Source organism: Plectropomus leopardus, chromosome 11 (genome assembly GCF_008729295.1).
Source record: "Plectropomus leopardus isolate mb chromosome 11, YSFRI_Pleo_2.0, whole genome shotgun sequence".
Taxonomy (NCBI): domain Eukaryota; kingdom Metazoa; phylum Chordata; class Actinopteri; order Perciformes; family Serranidae; genus Plectropomus; species Plectropomus leopardus.
Window position 1 is genome coordinate 29,827,120 of NC_056473.1, and position 18,028 is coordinate 29,845,147.

Sequence of the window (18,028 nt, forward strand, 5' to 3'; positions counted from 1 at the left end):
TATGACGTGAATCTACATACTGCAATATGTTGTTTTCAGCCATCTTTGGGGCATGTAAAAATTTGACATTTTTCGCCATGAAAGTCAAACAAATCTCAAATTTTGACTTTTCCAACAAATGGCTGAAAACAGCTTATTATGGCTCGTAGATACGTGTTATAGCATAGCGTGTTGAAAAAAAGAGTCAAGAAATGCCAAAAACGTCATAATTTAGCATGTCAAAAAAATTGTCAAAAACCGCATAGTATAGTATGGCAAAAATCTCAAATTTTGACTTGTTTTAAAAAGGGCTGAAAACAGCTTATTATAGCTTGTGGATGTGCGTTATAGCATAGCATGTTGAAAAAAAGACTCAAAAAAGCCTAAAACATCATAATTTAGCATGTCAAAAAAATCGTCAAAAACCGCATAGTATAGTATGGCGAAAATCTCAAATTTTGACTTTTCCAAAAAATGGCTGAAAACAGCTTATTATGGCTCGTAGATACGCGTTATAGCATAGCATGTTGAAAAAAAGAGTCAAGGAATGCCAAAAACGTCATAATTTAGCATGTCAAAAAAATTGTCAAAAACCGCATAGTATAGTATGGCAAAAATCTCAAATTTTGACTTGTTTTAAAAAGGGCTGAAAACAGCTTATTATAGCTTGTGGATGCGCGTTATAGCATAGCATGTTGAAAAAAAGACTCAAAAAAGGATAAAACATCATAATTTAGCATGTCAAAAAAATCGTCAAAAACCGCATAGTATAGTATGGCGAAAATCTCAAATTTTGACTTTTCCAAAAAATGGCTGAAAACAGCTTATTATGGCTCGTAGATGCGCGTTATAGCATAGCATGTTGAAAAAAAGAGTCAAGAAATGCCAAAAACGTCATAATTTAGCATGTCAAAAAAATCGTCAAAAACCGCATAGTATAGTATGGCAAAAATCCCAAATTTTGACTTGTTTTAAAAAGGGCTGAAAACAGCTTATTATAGCTCATAGATGCGCGTAATAGCATAGCGTGTTGAAAAAAAGAGTCAAAACAGGCCAAAAACGTCATAATTTAGCATGTCAAAAAAATCGTCAAAAACCGCATAGTATAGTATGGCAAAAATCTCAAATTTTGACTTGTTTTAAAAAGGGCTGAAAACAGCTTATTATAGCTTGTGATGCGCGTTATAGCATAGCGTGTTGAAAAAAAAGAGTCAAGAAAGGCCAAAAACGTCATAATTTAGCATGTCAAAAAAATCGTCAAAAACCGCATAGTATAGTATGGCGAAAATCTCAAATTTTGACTTTTCCAAAAAATGGCTGAAAACAGCTTATTATGGCTCGTAGATACGCGTTATAGCATAGCATGTTGAAAAAAAGAGTCAAGAAATGCCAAAAACGTCATAATTTAGCATGTCAAAAAAAATCGTCAAAAACCGCATAGTATAGTATGGCAAAAATCTCAAATTTTGACTTTTTAAAAAATGGCTGAAAACAGCTTATTATGGCTCGTAGATACGTGTTATAGCATAGCGATGTTGAAAAAAAGAGTCAAGAAATGCCAAAAACGTCATAATTTAGCATGTCAAAAAAATCGTCAAAACCCGCATAGTATAGTATGGCGAAAATCTCAAATTTTGACTTTTTTAAAAAAAACGGCTGAAAACAGCTTATTATAGCTTGTAGAAACGCGTTATAGCATAGCGTGTTGAAAAAAAGAGTCAAGAAATGTCAAAAACGGCATAATTTAGCATGTCAAAAAAAATCGTCAAAAACCGCATAGTATAGTATGGCAAAAATCTCAAATTTGACTTTTCCAAAAAATGGCTGAAAACAGCTTATTATGGCTCGTAGATACGCGTTATAGCATAGCATGTTGAAAAAAAGAGTCAAGAAATGCCAAAAACGTCATAATTTAGCATGTCAAAAAAAATCGTCAAAAAACCGCATAGTATAGTATGGCAAAAATCTCAAATTTTGACTTGTTTTAAAAAGGGCTGAAAACAGCTTATTATAGCTCGTAGATGCGCGTTATAGCATAGCGTGTGGAAAAAAAGAGTCAAAACAGGCCAAAAAAACATCATAATTTAGCATGTCAAAAAAATCGTCAAAAACCGCATAGTATAGTATGGTGTAAAATCTCAAATTTTGACTTGTCCAAGAAATGGCTGAAAACAGCTTATTTTGGCTCACAGAGACGTGTTATAGCATAGCGTGTTGAAAAAAAGAGTCAAAAGGCCAAAAAATCATAATTTAGCATGTCAAAAAAATTGTCAAAACCCACATACAGCAAAAAATCTCAAATTTTGACTTTTCAAAAAAATAGCTGAAAACAGTTTATCCTAGCTAATAGAGATGCGTTCTAGCATATTGCGTTGAAAACAAAGGCCCATAAAGGTCCAAAACATCATAATATATCATGGCGAAAAATCTCAAATTTTAGCATGTCCTACAAATGGCTGAAAACCCCCCTATTATAGCTTGTTGTTCTCGATTAATCCTTCAGATTAACCCATTTCTTTGTGAAAATATTTCCATATTTATATAGGAAAAAGGCCATAACAGATGGAAATGTTTTAATAAATTCATTGCTGGTTAGATTTCTCTTGTATAATTATTGCAGGCTTGAAGACATTTATGATTAACTACTTAATGTTTTTAATAAATTCAGTTTTTTTTTTTAACCATTATATATATATTTTATATATTATTGTAGCCTTTGTGATGCCCTTTTTGAGTATGTTTACTTTTTTAGCATTGAAAATAAATAAATTATTAATAATATATTATTGAAAAAGAACAAGATTTGTTTTGTTTACATTGAACATAACATTCAACATATCAAAAATTAAAATTGAATAAATTCAGAACATACTTGGGCTGACTATAGGATTTATCATCCCATAGGAATACATGGAAACTATTGACCTGTGCTTGAAAACACATATTGAAAACAATAGGTTTGGAGTATCAGATCTTAATAATCTTTCATACACACATTGTCCAGACTCTTATAATACCGACTGAAAAGGGAAAATGATCATTCATTGATAATGAATTTGTGATTATTCAGTGTGTCATTGTGCACGGTATAGAGGCATTTGTACTGAATTTCTATGGGGTTTTAAATGGGAATAAAATATCTGTTTAGACTCTCAATCTTCCACCCCTACATAATATCACTCTCTCTCACACACACGCACTAGGGACATTGATGGGTTTAGGGGATTTGAATTTGTTCTTAGAGGGCGACTTTAAAGAATATATAGATAAATATATCTATCTATCTATCTGTGTGTGTGTGTGTGTGTGTGTGTGTGTGTGTGTGTGTGTAAAGGGTTGGAAAGGCTGATTCCTTTAATCTACTAGCTTTTTTTAGAGACACAGCAAAGACAACAGTTTCCTTCTGTGAATTTATTGTAGGACAAACAGCAAACATCATCACCTCTGTCTCTGACCTGATACCTGATCCCGGGACCAGGAGTTTATCTTCACAAATTCATTACAACCTTAAGAACAGGGCGAACACACACACACACACACACACACACACCTAGGTTTATGATTAGTGTCAGGAGTGCACATGTGCAGCTGCATGAGGAGGTTTCACCACACATCTGCATCTTTACTGAGGCAGTCCTGCAGCCACCAGGGTTTATGAAAAGCTGCATGTGGAATAACATGGAAAGGTCATACTGCCCCCTGGTGGCTGCAAAGATTACTACTACAAACAATAATTTATATAGTGAACACACAATTGCTAAACAAGTATGGAGCAAATGGTGCAGTTCCCTGTTGGATTCCTCTGCACATTCATTATATTAAGTCTAACCTGCCAGCAGTGAAACAGTGCAATAACACTATATTATATAAATGTAAAGTGTGACTATAAGATGAATTAGTTGTTGCAGCACAGTGAAAAGAAGCCATCACTCTTCATCATCATCACTCAGAGGCACACAACAGATTGGCAAGCAAATAAAGTGTGAAATCCACAAAAAAAAAGAAAAAAGATATATATCTATATATATATATATATATATATATATATATATATATATATATAAAAACACACTCCTAATTAGCTAAGCGGCTCTTTGGTAGATCCCCATTACTTTCACTGCAAACCAAATCTATTCTCGTTTAATAACCCTACAGACTATAACCATAGTGTGATAATTTAGGGCAGCACCATCAAGGTAGAGAATCGGGTGTACCAATAACTACTCAACCAGACACAAATATTTAGACATTTCTCATGATTTTTCGCTACTTCCTAAAATCCACTGTGTAGAATTTAGAGGCATCTATCAGCAGAAATGGTATTTAATATTCCTAACTATGCTTTCATTAGTTAAAAAATAACCTGGAAATAATATTCATGTTTTTACTGCCTTACAAGAAGCTGTTTATATCTACATACGGAGCAGGTCCTTGTCCACGGAGTCTGCTATGTCGTTTCTACAGTAGCCATGAAAGGACAAACCAAACGCTGGCTCGAACTAGTACCTCTCTTAGTTTCGCGTTTTTACATAGGCTACTTGCGTCGGCTGTTGAAGTTCTACATACTTGGCACGCACAAGAAGTTTCAGTTCGTCACCACTAGGTGCCACCAAATCTTACATATGAGACCTTTAAATGTCAGTTCAGACCATAATGTGTATTTTGCACAATAACAGATTATAAACCCCTTATTGGAGGACATTTATAAATAAATGTGTTTAAAAATACACCATTTTAAAAGTCTTTATCTCCGACTATTTTACTTTTTTCATTGTCAATACTGACTGAGCACTAAACTCATCTGGCACCATTCTTTCACTGAAAATACAGACTGCAGTTTACATGTAAGGATAACAACACAAACTGCTTTTTCTCCATTTGATGGAGCAATAGCATAAGTTAGTAATTTTCTGAAACTGAAGCTGTAATAATTGTTTGTTGTTGATGTTGTTTTTAAGTGCACAACAAAATGTAAGCACAAAATTAAAGTGAACAAAATCATCATCATAAAAAAAATAACATATTTTTCCTCTCACCTGTAGTGCTGGCCATCCATCTAAGTTATTTTGGTTTGATTTGCAGGGTGGTGAAGATGGCTGCCTTCTCTCCAACATAATAGAACTACATGGCACTCTCCTCTTGTGGTGCTTAATTTAAAAAAAAAAAAATTAACAGCAATATCTCTTTCCAGAAATCATGACCCAGTAACTCAAGATAATCTACACACCTTTCTCTGAGCAATTTCATGTAGGAACTATTTCCTTTCTACTAAATACCGCCAGCAAACTGTATCACCGTGCTGAAGGAAGCGTGCATCTACTGCTGGACAAGAGCTTTGTGCTCGTGACAGCGCTTGGCTGAGCTGTAACATTAGCTAACTCAGTGGTGCTAGCAGTAGATGCACGCTTCCTTCTGTGTGGTGACATGGTTGGTGGATGTAGTTCGGTAGACAGGAAATAGTTCCTACATGAAACTGCTCACGACAAGGTCTGTGGATTATCTTGAGTAACCGGGTCATGATTTCTGGATAGAGACATTGCTGTTGAGTTTTTACAGAGTTTTTTGTTTTAGCGCTCTGAGCGCCACAATTTGAGTGCCATCTAGTTCAATTATATTACAAAGAGGACAGACATCTCTATGCCCGAAAACTCCAACACTCAACAACTCACACCAAAACAATCTAGATTGATAGATAGCACTACAGGTAAAAAGAACTATATGTTTTGGATTTTAGGTTGAACTGTCCCTTTAACACAGTGCCCCTTATGTGACATTATTTCAGTCGTTACAAAGCAACATTAGCATTTTTTTTATTTATTGTGGGGTTTCTGTCCACCTGATATCCGATAGTCACTTCCCTTTTAGCTCTGATTTTGGTCTCCACCAACTCCTAAGGTAAATATCTTGCCCACCAATGCTCCACCATGTTCAGAAGCTAGTCTAATTTGTCCGAGGACTGTTTGGTTGAATACAGTGGGTTGATAAGAGCTGTTTTTATTACTTAAATTAGCTGAATTCAGGCTGACTGGAGCGGCAAGAGTCGATAAACAAAGCTAATTTGTGGGCCAAAAAAGTGAAACAATAAAGTAAAAGATGCTACGATGCTCTGCTGAGCTGCACGAAACGGCACTGTTGGGTGATCGTTCTCAGTGGCTTCATCATTACGAGCAAACCTTTTTGCCAAATTATTGATTAGAGCAGTTTTTAAGGCTGACTTTATATTTGTAGCTTTGTGTCTTACAGACTTAGATTTGCACTGCTCCCACTTTATATTGCAGCTACTGCAATCTTCCTTGGAACTGATCAAGTTTTATCTTTTTATCTCATCTATTCTGATCTCATGATCCCTTGAGTGATGATACTGTCCTCTACTTGTAAATGCTGAACTCAAACTGTAGCTTATAAAAAAGTAATCTGAGCAAAAACACTCCTGAAAGAGTCCTACAGCAGGCAAAAAAATGAAAGATTTTGTCAAGTATTCTGTCTCTTTGAATCTACCCACAACATCAAATACAGTGTCCTTTCTGTCCCTTACTACAGTAAATATTAACTGTATACAATGTAGACATAGTGATTTTACAGAGCTCTTTGGTTTTCCCTCATTAAATCTGAACAAACCCCGTAAAATGTCCTGTAAAACGTCTGCTACCATAACATTATCTCTTTCTTAAAAGTCATAGACTCTGTACAAATTAACAATACATTCTATCTGCTGTCTAACATTTAAAAAAACTTTTTAGCTGCTGTTTTAATTGCACTTGCAGTGTATACTGTATGTTATATGAGGCTGCATATCAGAGGACGTGCATTGCAAAAGCACCGTGTTAATTAGTGAGAGCAGCAGAAACACTGAAGTGTGCAGGGGGAGTATTAGTATTAGTACAGCAGTACACCTTGTGGGCCCTTCTTCTTCTCTGTGGGTCCACACAACACTGACGTTGGTATTTATCTTTTGGCGGAAGCAGCCCACCACAGGACGCTTTGAAACGCAATCAAGACTCTTTATAGTGCAGTTTCTGAAAGAGAAGAAAAAGAAGTTATAACACTGATGAAAGAGAACACAAAAATGCTTAATAACAGAGTTCCCACACATTTTCATAAGCGAGTTTTCAAAGTTTCTAACTTGACTTTTCCAGGATTCATAATAATATATATTTTTTCTAGCTCCACTTGCCCAGTGCTTTTCAGACAAATTAAACTCTGTTCAAACATAATATCAGCTAGCTGGAATACACAGAGAACGCAAGGAGAAAATGGAGAAACGTACAGGATAGAAAACCAGGGGTTTCTACAGCCACAGTTTATTAAGATTCGTGTCGTAGGGTGTGCTTTGCACTAAACTGATAAGACTGCAAAAATCTCACAGTCTGCAGAAGGCTTAAGGCAAGTCATATTTGATTATTTTTAAATACTACATATATCTATGCCACCTGGCATAGAATTAAAGACCAATTTTACAATGAGTAAACTGAGGTAACATTTTTTACTCAGTGTTAAGGACCGTTTTTCAGTGTTTGGTCATGTGAAAAAAAATCTGGTTACAATTGTTAAATACTTGTTAAAACTATGTTTGCAAGTTTTCTGTTTCTTACTCTGTATATGAGATCTCACTGCCTTAATTTCCATGAGTTTAATGAAAAGATATTATAAAATATATTATATGATATTATATTATTTTAAAATATAAAATAAATATTATTATTATTTATTTAATCATCTTAAATAGATGTTACTAATTTACAACACAAAATCATTATGCCTTGTCTGATTATCATCTGTTACATTACTTTTTGGGTTTTTCATAGAAGACTACCATAACATCGCCATTACACACAAAAAAATTACACGAAAACTTCCCAAACTTTCAATATTACTTTTCCAGGTTTTTCATGAATGTAGGAACCCTGTAACAATGAAATCTGTGTTGGAGGATTTACCTGTTCTCTCAAGGCCTGCATGGATGTAAACTCAATGTGCTCTCTCTTTTTCCGGATCCAGTCCGGCTCGTCGGGGATCACCAGCGCCATGATAACCTTCACCAGGATCAGCACATGCTGCAAACACACACACACAGAGGTCAAAATGTCAGGCTGTAATTATTTTTAATGTGATTCTCACTAACGACCTCTGCGTCCTCCATCTTACCTCCGCCAAAACAGCCAACATCAGAATGTTTGTGCTGCTCATCTCGCCCTCATGAATCAGCCTTTGTAACCATGGTGACAGCAGCAGCAGCCAGCAGTTGGACACGACGGAGACAAAACTCAAGACCTCGAAAGCAATCTGAAACACAAGACAATGACCTGAGCTGTTCGCTTATAGCTGAGTGTGACAGACCGGGTGCGTCTCATTTCTATTGTGCTGTGTTTTGTTTCCTGCTGACCCGCCAGACGCCCATGTTAGCCACAGGGGGGGAGAAAGGCTTCCTGAAGAGTTTGCAGATCTTGTAGGCGTCCGATCGAATCTCCGTTAGGTTATTAATGAGCAGCAGCACTGCCGTCAGTGGATACACACAGGAGAAAAGACTCAAATACCCAAACTGCACCAGGAGCTCGATATATTCTGCAAACAAGCCCTGTGAAGAGACAAGAAGCTGTGTCAGACACTGGCAGGGAGTCTTCTTATCCATGTTCTCATGTGAACTTTTTCTACATATTGTACACTCACTGGGAAAGCAGGCAAGGTGGCTTGGTTCCTAAATTTGTCCTCATCTGGGTCGTCTTCACTTTCTGTTCTTTTGGGGGCGCTGATGAAGCGATCCACCAGGAAGGGAATGACCACCTCTGTCACCTGGTTTATCAGCTGAGTCACTATCAGCAAAGACGCTAGACGCTTTAGACAGACATAGAAAATGTGTAAATGCATTGTTAGGAGGCATATTTATTTCATTTGCTGACTTATTTTTTGGTCACAGCTCAACTTTGCACTCATTCTGAAAGGCATTTAACTAATATTACAACTGAAGATAAAGAGAGTAGTCCTCTATTTTGGCTCCAGACCTTTGAATTGCTGCCCACGTCTCAGATTTATCATGCACGCCGAATATGCTCGGTGTTGTTTGCACAGAAAGCTGTTTTCACTGGTTAAAACTTACTATCTTAGTAGCTAACTTCCAACTTGAATGGGGATAAAATGATTTAATCATGCATTACTAAATCAGTCGAATACCTACTCTTAGACAAAACACTTTACTGAAACTGCAATGGAAGATTTGTAGAGCTCAGCTGTTACCTTACGAAGCAAAGGCACATCCTGCTTAAAGAAGGCGATGTGGAAGAGGACTGTAAAGTAGTTGAAGAAGGTGAACTGAGGGAAGAGAGACAAGAGGCTGGTAAAAGAGCCTGCTGGGTTATATTAAGTCTTATGGTTGGAGAGGAGAGGAGGAACTTACCACCAAGACTTTGGCTGTCAGATGGTTGTCATGGGAAGATTCCTCTCTGTGGTTCTCTAAAGGGAAATAGAAGCGAAATAGAAGCGAAATTACCAGCTAATCAGTCAGTGATAGAACTGTATAACCTGATTAGCTGGATGACTATTTTCCATACTCTCTTCTCCTTCTGTGTCCCTGACGACTTACCATAACAGCCCGTTCTCATTCTGAAATCGTCAAATACTGCTGCTTTTGCAGTGATTTGGGCTAAGATCCCAACACCAAAAGCCAACTTTCACATTTGCGTGATACGCTGCTGAACGGCGTCAGCTGAGAACACAGCTGCACAGAAGAGTTCAAGGTGTTAAATATATGTCGCCGGACGGCCAAATGGATGGAACCTGTCACATCCACATGATACGCCGATACGATAAGGTTGAAACGCTGCAGGTAAAGACGTAATATAAGGAGTAAGAAGGTCCCATAGGGTGGGCGGTAGGGGCAGTGGATGGATCCAGCAAACCCTGGACTTTCATGTGGGAGTCCGGTGTTCACACCCATCCAAATGTGATGTTTTTTTTACACTTTACCATGTGCAAGCTCTGCCTGAACCTTAACCATCTGTGCCAGCATGTGCATTCATTTACATCACAGTGTGGTTGCCTTGTGCATAAACATGATCACATGACATCATGGTCGCACCATCCCGGACTGTCAGCAGCAAACACAGAAGGATACCTTGAACATAATATGTAGATGCAGACGTCCACTGCAAAGTGGCAATATGTGATGACTTGGGATGAAAAAGTGTGTCTCATTACCCTTTTCCTTAACCTGACTGGATCTTTTATACAAATTCTTTGTCATTGTATTCATATATGTATTAATTAATTCTGACAGTGGCATCCCCTCTGTCTCACTCACCATATTCAGTCAGACACCGTGCCACCGTCCTGTAAACGGTAGCTAGCACATTTGTATAGACGATGTGAAGCACTGAGGGCATGTAGAGCAAAGCCTCAGACAGCAGGGAGTCCCAGTCTGCGTGGAGGTGTTTCACCTGGGCCTCCCCCCAGTAGAAACCAAGCATACCCAGTACCACCAACCCTGCAGAGGGAGATGTGACAGGGCAGGAGACATGAGGACAGAGGCAGGTTTGCAGAGTGTCGGCATGTTTTCACTTAGCGCATATTTAAAACTCAAGTTGTACCCAGAAACAGCCCAACCACTGGGATTGACACCAGTGCCATACGCAGGTGTCTCTGCCATTCAGGAAAGAGCGGCTCCACGCGACCCGTAACAGGGTTGACCCCGAGTTCGCCGTGGAAACCGGGCCGGGGCTCTGCGAAGCGCTCAGCGAGGTGTAGGGTCCCCCAGCGGTAGGACAGGGAGGAGCTCCGCCGCTTCCACAGCTCCATAACCACCGTGGACCAGAGCATGCTGAAAACCGCCTGGATCATGTGACCGCCGATGGTTGGTCCTGAGTCATCTTCAACATCTGTGACCGATGAGCCTGACACGGACTCCTCGATCTGCTTCTGAACCTCACCTGTGATGGTCAAGAAGAAGTTAGTGTCCAGTTACCTCTGTGTGGCTTTACTGCGTCACTGTCTACCCTCCCGTCAACCGAAGCGGCAAACCCCCGGGCTGATGAACAAAAAACTGCAGTTCTTCTAATGGCCACTTGAGGCTGGCTCCGAAAGCAAGTCCAACCCCAAAGACACCCCCTTTCATCTGTCCTGCAGTGATCTGTTTCCCTCTAGTCCCAGTCACCTGAGCTTCCTGGCCCACCTGCTCACCAGTTTCCCCACACAGCCCTGCAGCAGTATTTAGGTATTCCCATTCACTCCCTGTTAGACTTTAGATGTTTCAGTATTGCTTTGTACCTTGCTTTCGAGCCACGTGTATCCTGAATCCTGAATCCTGAATCCTGAACCTGTAACCTGTAACCTGAGCCTAACCGAAATCTTTACCTGCCTGCCTGTACCTTTTTCCAGCCTCGTTCCTGTTTACCTGTGCACTCTGTTACCTCTGTTTGGACTTCTCTACACATACTGTACATAAGCGTGTGTACTTTCATTTTAACAATAAGCTGCTGGACTCTTCCTGTCTGCCTGGTCTGTCTGCATTTGGGTCCTGCTCCTTGCCGCTTTGCACTCACCTCGGTGACAAGAACTATAGGCATGTTAACATGCTTTAACATGCAAACACTTAACAAAATAGTCTTACTCTGTTACCACCCTCAGGCTAAGTTTGACATTGTGGGCAAAAAACATTTTCCCAGGAAAAGTGAAGGATGAGTATGGAAGCCAAAAACAGCTGCAATCATTTTATTTTATCTCAAGAACATGGGTAAATTACCTGTAATCTTGTGGTAACAGTGTTGTATTCTGGTGATCCAGAACAATCTTATCTTGAAAAACAAAAGTTTTCTTTAACCAAGATTACAGGATTAAATAAAATAATTGCATCATCCATTCCTGGCTTCCATTGATAAGATTAGCATGACTTTTCTTTTTTTGGCAAGTATTATAGCCTCACAGGGCCATTAGCCTGACAGACTGTTAGTATTATTTCAATCATTTCTTGTACCTTTGTTATCTTTTGCTGTAAATCAGAGATGCTCAGTTTTGCTTGGGGGCAGGGGCCAATCACAGCAGCCCCATACATGTTTCTCGGATTTTAGAACATGTCTAGGATTTTAGGATGGTTCTAGGATATTTCAAGGAATTTGGAACTTCACCAGGATTTTAGGACATTTTTTTGACTTTATGACATTTCTATGCTTTTTGGACATTAGGAGTCTAGCTAGGACCTCTGTAGGGGCACTTTCTTTGATAAACAAGCTCTATTTTGATGCTGTTTTATGCACTCTGGCACCTTATGTATACTAAAAATACAAAAACAATTCCCAAAGGCTTCTTCCCAAAGACTTGCAATATTCATATCACAAGGTGAAGAAGTGTAAGTGATGTGTGTATACAACTTTAAGATACATCTCAGGGTGAAAAAAAAGTTTCTGATGAAAGTACTCTTCAAAACTGTGTGCTGGGACAAAATGTAAATGTATGCACATGAGAAAAATAAATGATGCATCCACACACCTACCTGAGAAGTATGTGATGGACAGGCCCAGTATCGCTGGTGGAAGCAGAGACCAAGTGTAGAAATCAAGGAAGCTGAAGTAGAAAGCCACAGAGCTTCCAAAATACGCATTGACTGAATCTGGATAAAGTAGCATACAGGTCTGGTGTCAGAGCATGCATGGCTCATTGTTTTACAGGCAAGAAATAAACATTCAACCTCACAGTCATCCTTTGTCAATTGTTATATTTTTAACTACTGTATATTTGCATGTGATTCTGCTCTTGTGTGTGTGTGTACACTGTAAAAGCAAAATTCATGGATAAAATTTTATTTTATAAATTTTATTATTAATTTTACAACCCAAACATTTTTAAAAGCCTGCAGTGTTGACATGCTAATATTTATTCCATCCTCATTTTTAAGAATTGTAAATATTTCCAGATGTCTCACGACGAGAAGAAAGTAAAAACAGATTAATTGTGATAGCACCATCATTTACTGTGTTGTGTTGTGTTTAGCAGCGATTGCGAGATCCTGATCTCATAGTTACGAGATCTTATCTCGTAATTATGAGAAAAAGTGTCAAATACTTTTTTATTCAATGAATTTAATGTGCCTCTGTACTAGATGTATTTTGTTTTCACTACGACATTTAGGTCACACAAGTTGTTGATTTCTGTTTTTGATTTCATTAGATAAGTTTAGCAGCTCTTGATTTAAAGAGTTCTTTTATGGTTATTTCTTTGTGTTTGAGTTTTTTTGGTCTATAATCCTGATTTTCTTTGTTAAAAAACAATTTAATTTGACAATCCAAAAAAGTGGTTTTATGTTGCTTCCCTTTCCCTTCATGAGCTGGTTCATAACGGTCAACTTTTACAGTGTACAAGCAGTCATGTGGTAAAGTGTGTTTGTGTGTTATTTCGACCCACCCAGCGGCTGAGCCAGCTGATTCCCAGAGTACCAGGCTTCCCTGAGGTCCTTCAGTTTGTCCGGGTTGTGGAGGGGAAACATGTCCACAATAACACCAGCTGACCCGAGCTTCTGCCCTGCAACAACAACAACACAGTTTTACACACATGGCATCATGGAACTGATGCACACACACACACACACACACATATACAGTGCATCACACACACTGAGGCTGATGCTGACTGAGGCGATTTCTTGATTGAATGTTCGCAGAGAACAGCTGAGGTCGGCTAGACATCAATAGCATACACATAATCCATCCAAATACTGTCTGAGTGTGGTCAACAACTAATATTTACAACATAGCTGTCAACATATCCAAAAAAACAAAACCCTAACTGCAGATTAGATCATTTTAAACATAATATATGAACTAGATGGGAGTTTTCAATGTGATGTGATGAGTGTGCTGCAAAAATGTCTAAAACAAGTGGTGATCATAAGATGTTCAGTTGCTGTTTGTGTGTGTATTTTGGTCATTGTCACAAGGCATTCATTTAAATTATCAAATCATGTAACTAACAGAAAAAAATCCTCACAATTAAGTATTTATCTGGATAGATATTTTTCCAGTGTGTGTGACACAGAGAGCACTCACAGATGTTGTCACGGTGTTGCAGTGTGACTCTGTCAGAAAGACCCGGTATTCTCAGGTCTCTCTGCGCCCGCAGACCGTCCAGCTCATACTTCACTATGTACTGCCGCTCCGCCAGGGTCAGGAACGTCTCCATGTTGTCTGTCACACACATGAACAAACACAGATGGATAAAGCCAGTGATGCATGAATATAAACACACACAACAAGGAAAAATAGTTCAGAGTCCACAGCAGGGATGCTCAACTTTCTTTGCTTTGGGGCCACATTTGCAAAATGACAGGAGGCCAGGGGCCGGTTGCAGCAGCTCCATATGTCTCTAAGACTTAAGGACATTTCTCGAGTTTTTGGAAGGTTTCAGGATTTTAGGACATCTCTGGGATTTTAGGATGTTTCAAGGATTTTGGGGTGTTTCTAGGATTTCAAGACATTTGGGGCTTAACTAGGACCTCTGTCGGGGGGTGCAGGGGATCCTCCACTGGCAGCTTTTATGCACTCTGCCACCTTATGTATACTAAAAGTACAAAAACAATTCCCAGTGGAATAACTTTATTTTTTATTGTGAATTAGAAAATGGTTGGGGGGCCACTCGGCACCCTATTGGGGGCCAGATATAGCCAGCAGGCTGTAAACTGAGTATCACTGGTATACAGCCATAGAGAACAGCTTAGAAACTAAAGCTTATTCCTAAAATCACATGCAGTTGTTCAGTATTTTACATGCTACCATGTTACCGTATCATCTCCATTTAGCATGGTAGCATGCTAACATTGGCTAACACAAAGAAGGCTACAGCTGCGGCTGATGATGTCAATAGTTTTGCAGGTATTTGGTCATAAACCAAAGTATTGGATTGAAATTCTGACTAGATGATGGAGTTATCGGAAAGGTCAGGGGATCAAGAAAGTAAAAAAAATGAAGTACACCAAATTCCTCCTTGCATTTGAAAAACTTAAAATCACCAAATTTGAACGAACATGACTTTCAGTGGACAGTTGCCTTGAAACAGGAAGCCGATGGAAAAACACAACACAACTGAACTTTTGTCTAACTGCCAGGCTGTTGGTGTATGACGAAAGCTTTCCTTTAAAGGATTAGAAACAGGATGCTACTGTTAGATCAGTGGGTCACAATAAAATGTTAACCCTTTAAGCAGAATAGATACAAACTTTTCAACAGATGGAAATCTGAGCTATTGGTTAAGTAAACAGACAGTAAAACCTTACATGGTGCGCCCTTGTTTGATCATAAATTTTGACTCTAGTAGTGTTGTAAATGTTACTAACACACACCCTCTACCATGTTATAGTTTCAACATGTAAAATACACTCAAAGCTCCACCGCTGTACCTGAATCTTTAAAGTTGTCTCTGTCGTTGTAGGAGAAGGACTCCATGTCTCCGCTGCGGTAAGTCTTACACAGACCCAACTCTTCAGTGGCTTTAAGTAACGTGCAGCGTGGGGCAGAGACCACGATGATGTCACCACTGGCGTCCTCGCCCGGGTGGGCCAGTAATGCAGCACCTGGGGTGGAGCAAAGAGGCAGAGGGTTTGGAAACTCTGGGATCTCCTCCACAGTTTCAGAGTTCTTTGCAGTTGAACATTTTTGGGCAGCACAGTATAGCTTTAATGACTTGTCGACCAGTGTAAAACTTTTTGACTTCAGTGATCTCAAATTTCCACCAAAAAGAAGTGAACAGATCCAGACTTCGAGACCATAATGACAATGGCGAAGTGAAACAAAATAGCAGTTATTTTTTTTAAATCAGGCTAAAAATGAATTATCCATCCACACATGAATAAAATAACTTGAATATTATATATAAAACGTGCATGTGATGTGAATTTAGCTGCTTAAAACAACATGTTTCTCATTTTGTGTTTTCAGTAGTTAAATTTTAACCACCTCTAGCCTAGAGCATCTATCTGCACTGCCAACTGGCATGCATATACTAATAAAAGCAATCAGTTGTTTAAATGCTGGAGACCCTGCAGGCAATGACTCCAGTTTCACTATGAGGGAGAAAGAGGCTCATGAATGTTTGATGTGCATGTTTTTCTTTGCAAGGTTTCAATCAATGCAGATGGATCAGTAGCTTTGCAGGACTCCTGCAACTCCTCACCGATATCCGAATCCTCACCTCCATCTTTCTGAGGAGCTCCAATCACTCTTATGAGCCACCTTTTTGTCTCAGGCCGAATTTTTTCTCCCAGCTTCACCAGAACCAGCGGCTCCACCCGCTCCGAGTAACAGCAGGGGCAGCTGACTTTAGTCCAGCCTGGTCCGAGTGTGGCAGCACTCAGTTTGCTCAGTTTCCCCGCTGGAGCCTTTTCCTCCGGCTGCAGGAGTGCTTCACTGCTGCTTTCGCCCCCACCTTCATCACCTCCCACCTTACTCATGGTGAGACTGAGAAGAAATGATGATAAAACAGTGTCAGATTTTGAGTTGAGCATTTCAATCAATCATCATCATCATCATCAACTCCCAGTTGGACAGTTAGGGAGGTAGGTCATCTTCCAAAAACTACCTATTGTTTGGTGAAACTGTAAAAAGAATTGGGGTTTTTTCTCGTGTTACACAGCAACACAAAAGTAAGCAGCAGGTTCAAAGTTCAAATGTCAGCATGCTAACTTGTGCTTGTGCCTTTTTGTTGTTGTTTTTTGTTTTGTTTTTTGAGCTTCGGAAAGGGATGTGGGGTATTATTATTATCATTATTATTACTTCTGTTCTGCGCTGTTGTCGGTTTTCTGTACTGTGTGCATCTGTTCAATAATTTGAAAATCAGGAAATTAAGTTTTCAGAAAAAAATAATGCTGAAATGCTAACCTAAGATCAGTCTGTGGTAAACATTCTTAGCATGAGCATGTTTGCATGCAAATGTTGGTTTAGTTCACTGTTATATCTTGGCCATACAGTCAGGTTCAAAGTTATGATGCAATAAAAAACGGTTTTGTTAGTTAGAACTTATGTACCTTGTGAAAGACTCTGTCAGTGTGGCACCAACCACTACCAACCTTTGTAACCTCCTCTGTGAGATGCTGCAATATGCTGCTTTATAATGCATTATTTACATTTTTGAGTGCAGCCATATCTCGATAGTTAAGTTTTAAGTTTTTATGTCTGTATTTGCATCACCAGCTATTACATTTTAACACTAGACTGCTTACAGAGCTCTTAGATTTGCATGTGAGGTTTAACTTACAGCAATTTCAGTCCAATTCCAGTAATCTGCATGCTGTACTGTACGTTCACACTCTGACTGTAATTTCAGTCACTTGCTGCACCCTTCAGATATGAATCAACGCTTAATGTTTCTCAGGGAGGAAACAGTGGTTGTTTCGGTACTAAAAAATAACTTCCTCTGTTTTGACTGCATTACAGCTGAGCTTGAAGATAAACTGACAGAGAGACCAAGTCATGGACGACTGACAGAGACAGGAAGACAGAACTGAAAGTGCAAATGTCCCTCCTATTGTGATTGAGTTCAACAGACAGTGACAGCAAGAGAGAGACAGAGAGAGAGAGGCATACAGGGTGACGGAGGATGAGTCAGGAAATACAGCACCTGGTAGGGAGCGCTGATGATGAGGTTCTGGTCTCTGGTCCCACAGCAGGCCCCCTCCAAACTCCTGTCTGAACACACACAAACACACACGCACATAAGCATGAACATGAACATGAAGACAACAACATCCACTCAGTTTGAAACGAAAATCCGGGAACAACACACTCACACTCTCTGCACACACTCACCCAGCCTCAGTGTGAGGTTCCTCCCAGCTTTCTGTACCTGTGTGTGTGTGTGTGTGTGTGTGTGTGTGTATGGCAGGAATGCGGAGGAACTTCCCAGAGACTGCAGGGTGTGGAGGGTTGTTTGGTTTATATTCAGGCTCCTCCCTTCTGCCTGCTCTCTGCTTTACTGCTGCTGCGGCAGCCCAGGGTCCTACTGCTCCACCAGCCTGTGTGAAAAACACACACGCGTACCAAAAGATGCTTCGGGGTAACTTTGGTTTGTAACCTCAGAC

The 18,028-nt window shown here is 39.4% G+C and overlaps 1 protein-coding gene across 1 annotated transcript; it reads right to left on the reverse strand.

The window, feature by feature from the left end:
• Positions 1 to 5,664: 5,664 nt before the first annotated feature.
• On the reverse strand, positions 5,665 to 17,823 carry ano10b (anoctamin 10b). The gene is made up of 16 exons (XM_042495412.1): positions 17,757 to 17,823; positions 17,569 to 17,636; positions 16,144 to 16,409; positions 15,353 to 15,526; positions 14,007 to 14,144; positions 13,366 to 13,482; positions 12,458 to 12,574; positions 10,560 to 10,898; positions 10,274 to 10,456; positions 9,371 to 9,426; positions 9,211 to 9,285; positions 8,647 to 8,811; positions 8,363 to 8,554; positions 8,125 to 8,262; positions 7,917 to 8,033; positions 5,665 to 6,995 (listed from the first exon to the last, which is right to left on the reverse strand). Exons 3-16 carry the CDS (start codon positions 16,400 to 16,402, stop codon positions 6,972 to 6,974), a joined length of 2,094 nt encoding a protein of 697 aa, XP_042351346.1. The 5' UTR covers positions 16,403 to 16,409; positions 17,569 to 17,636; positions 17,757 to 17,823; the 3' UTR covers positions 5,665 to 6,971.
• Positions 17,824 to 18,028: the final 205 nt, after the last annotated feature.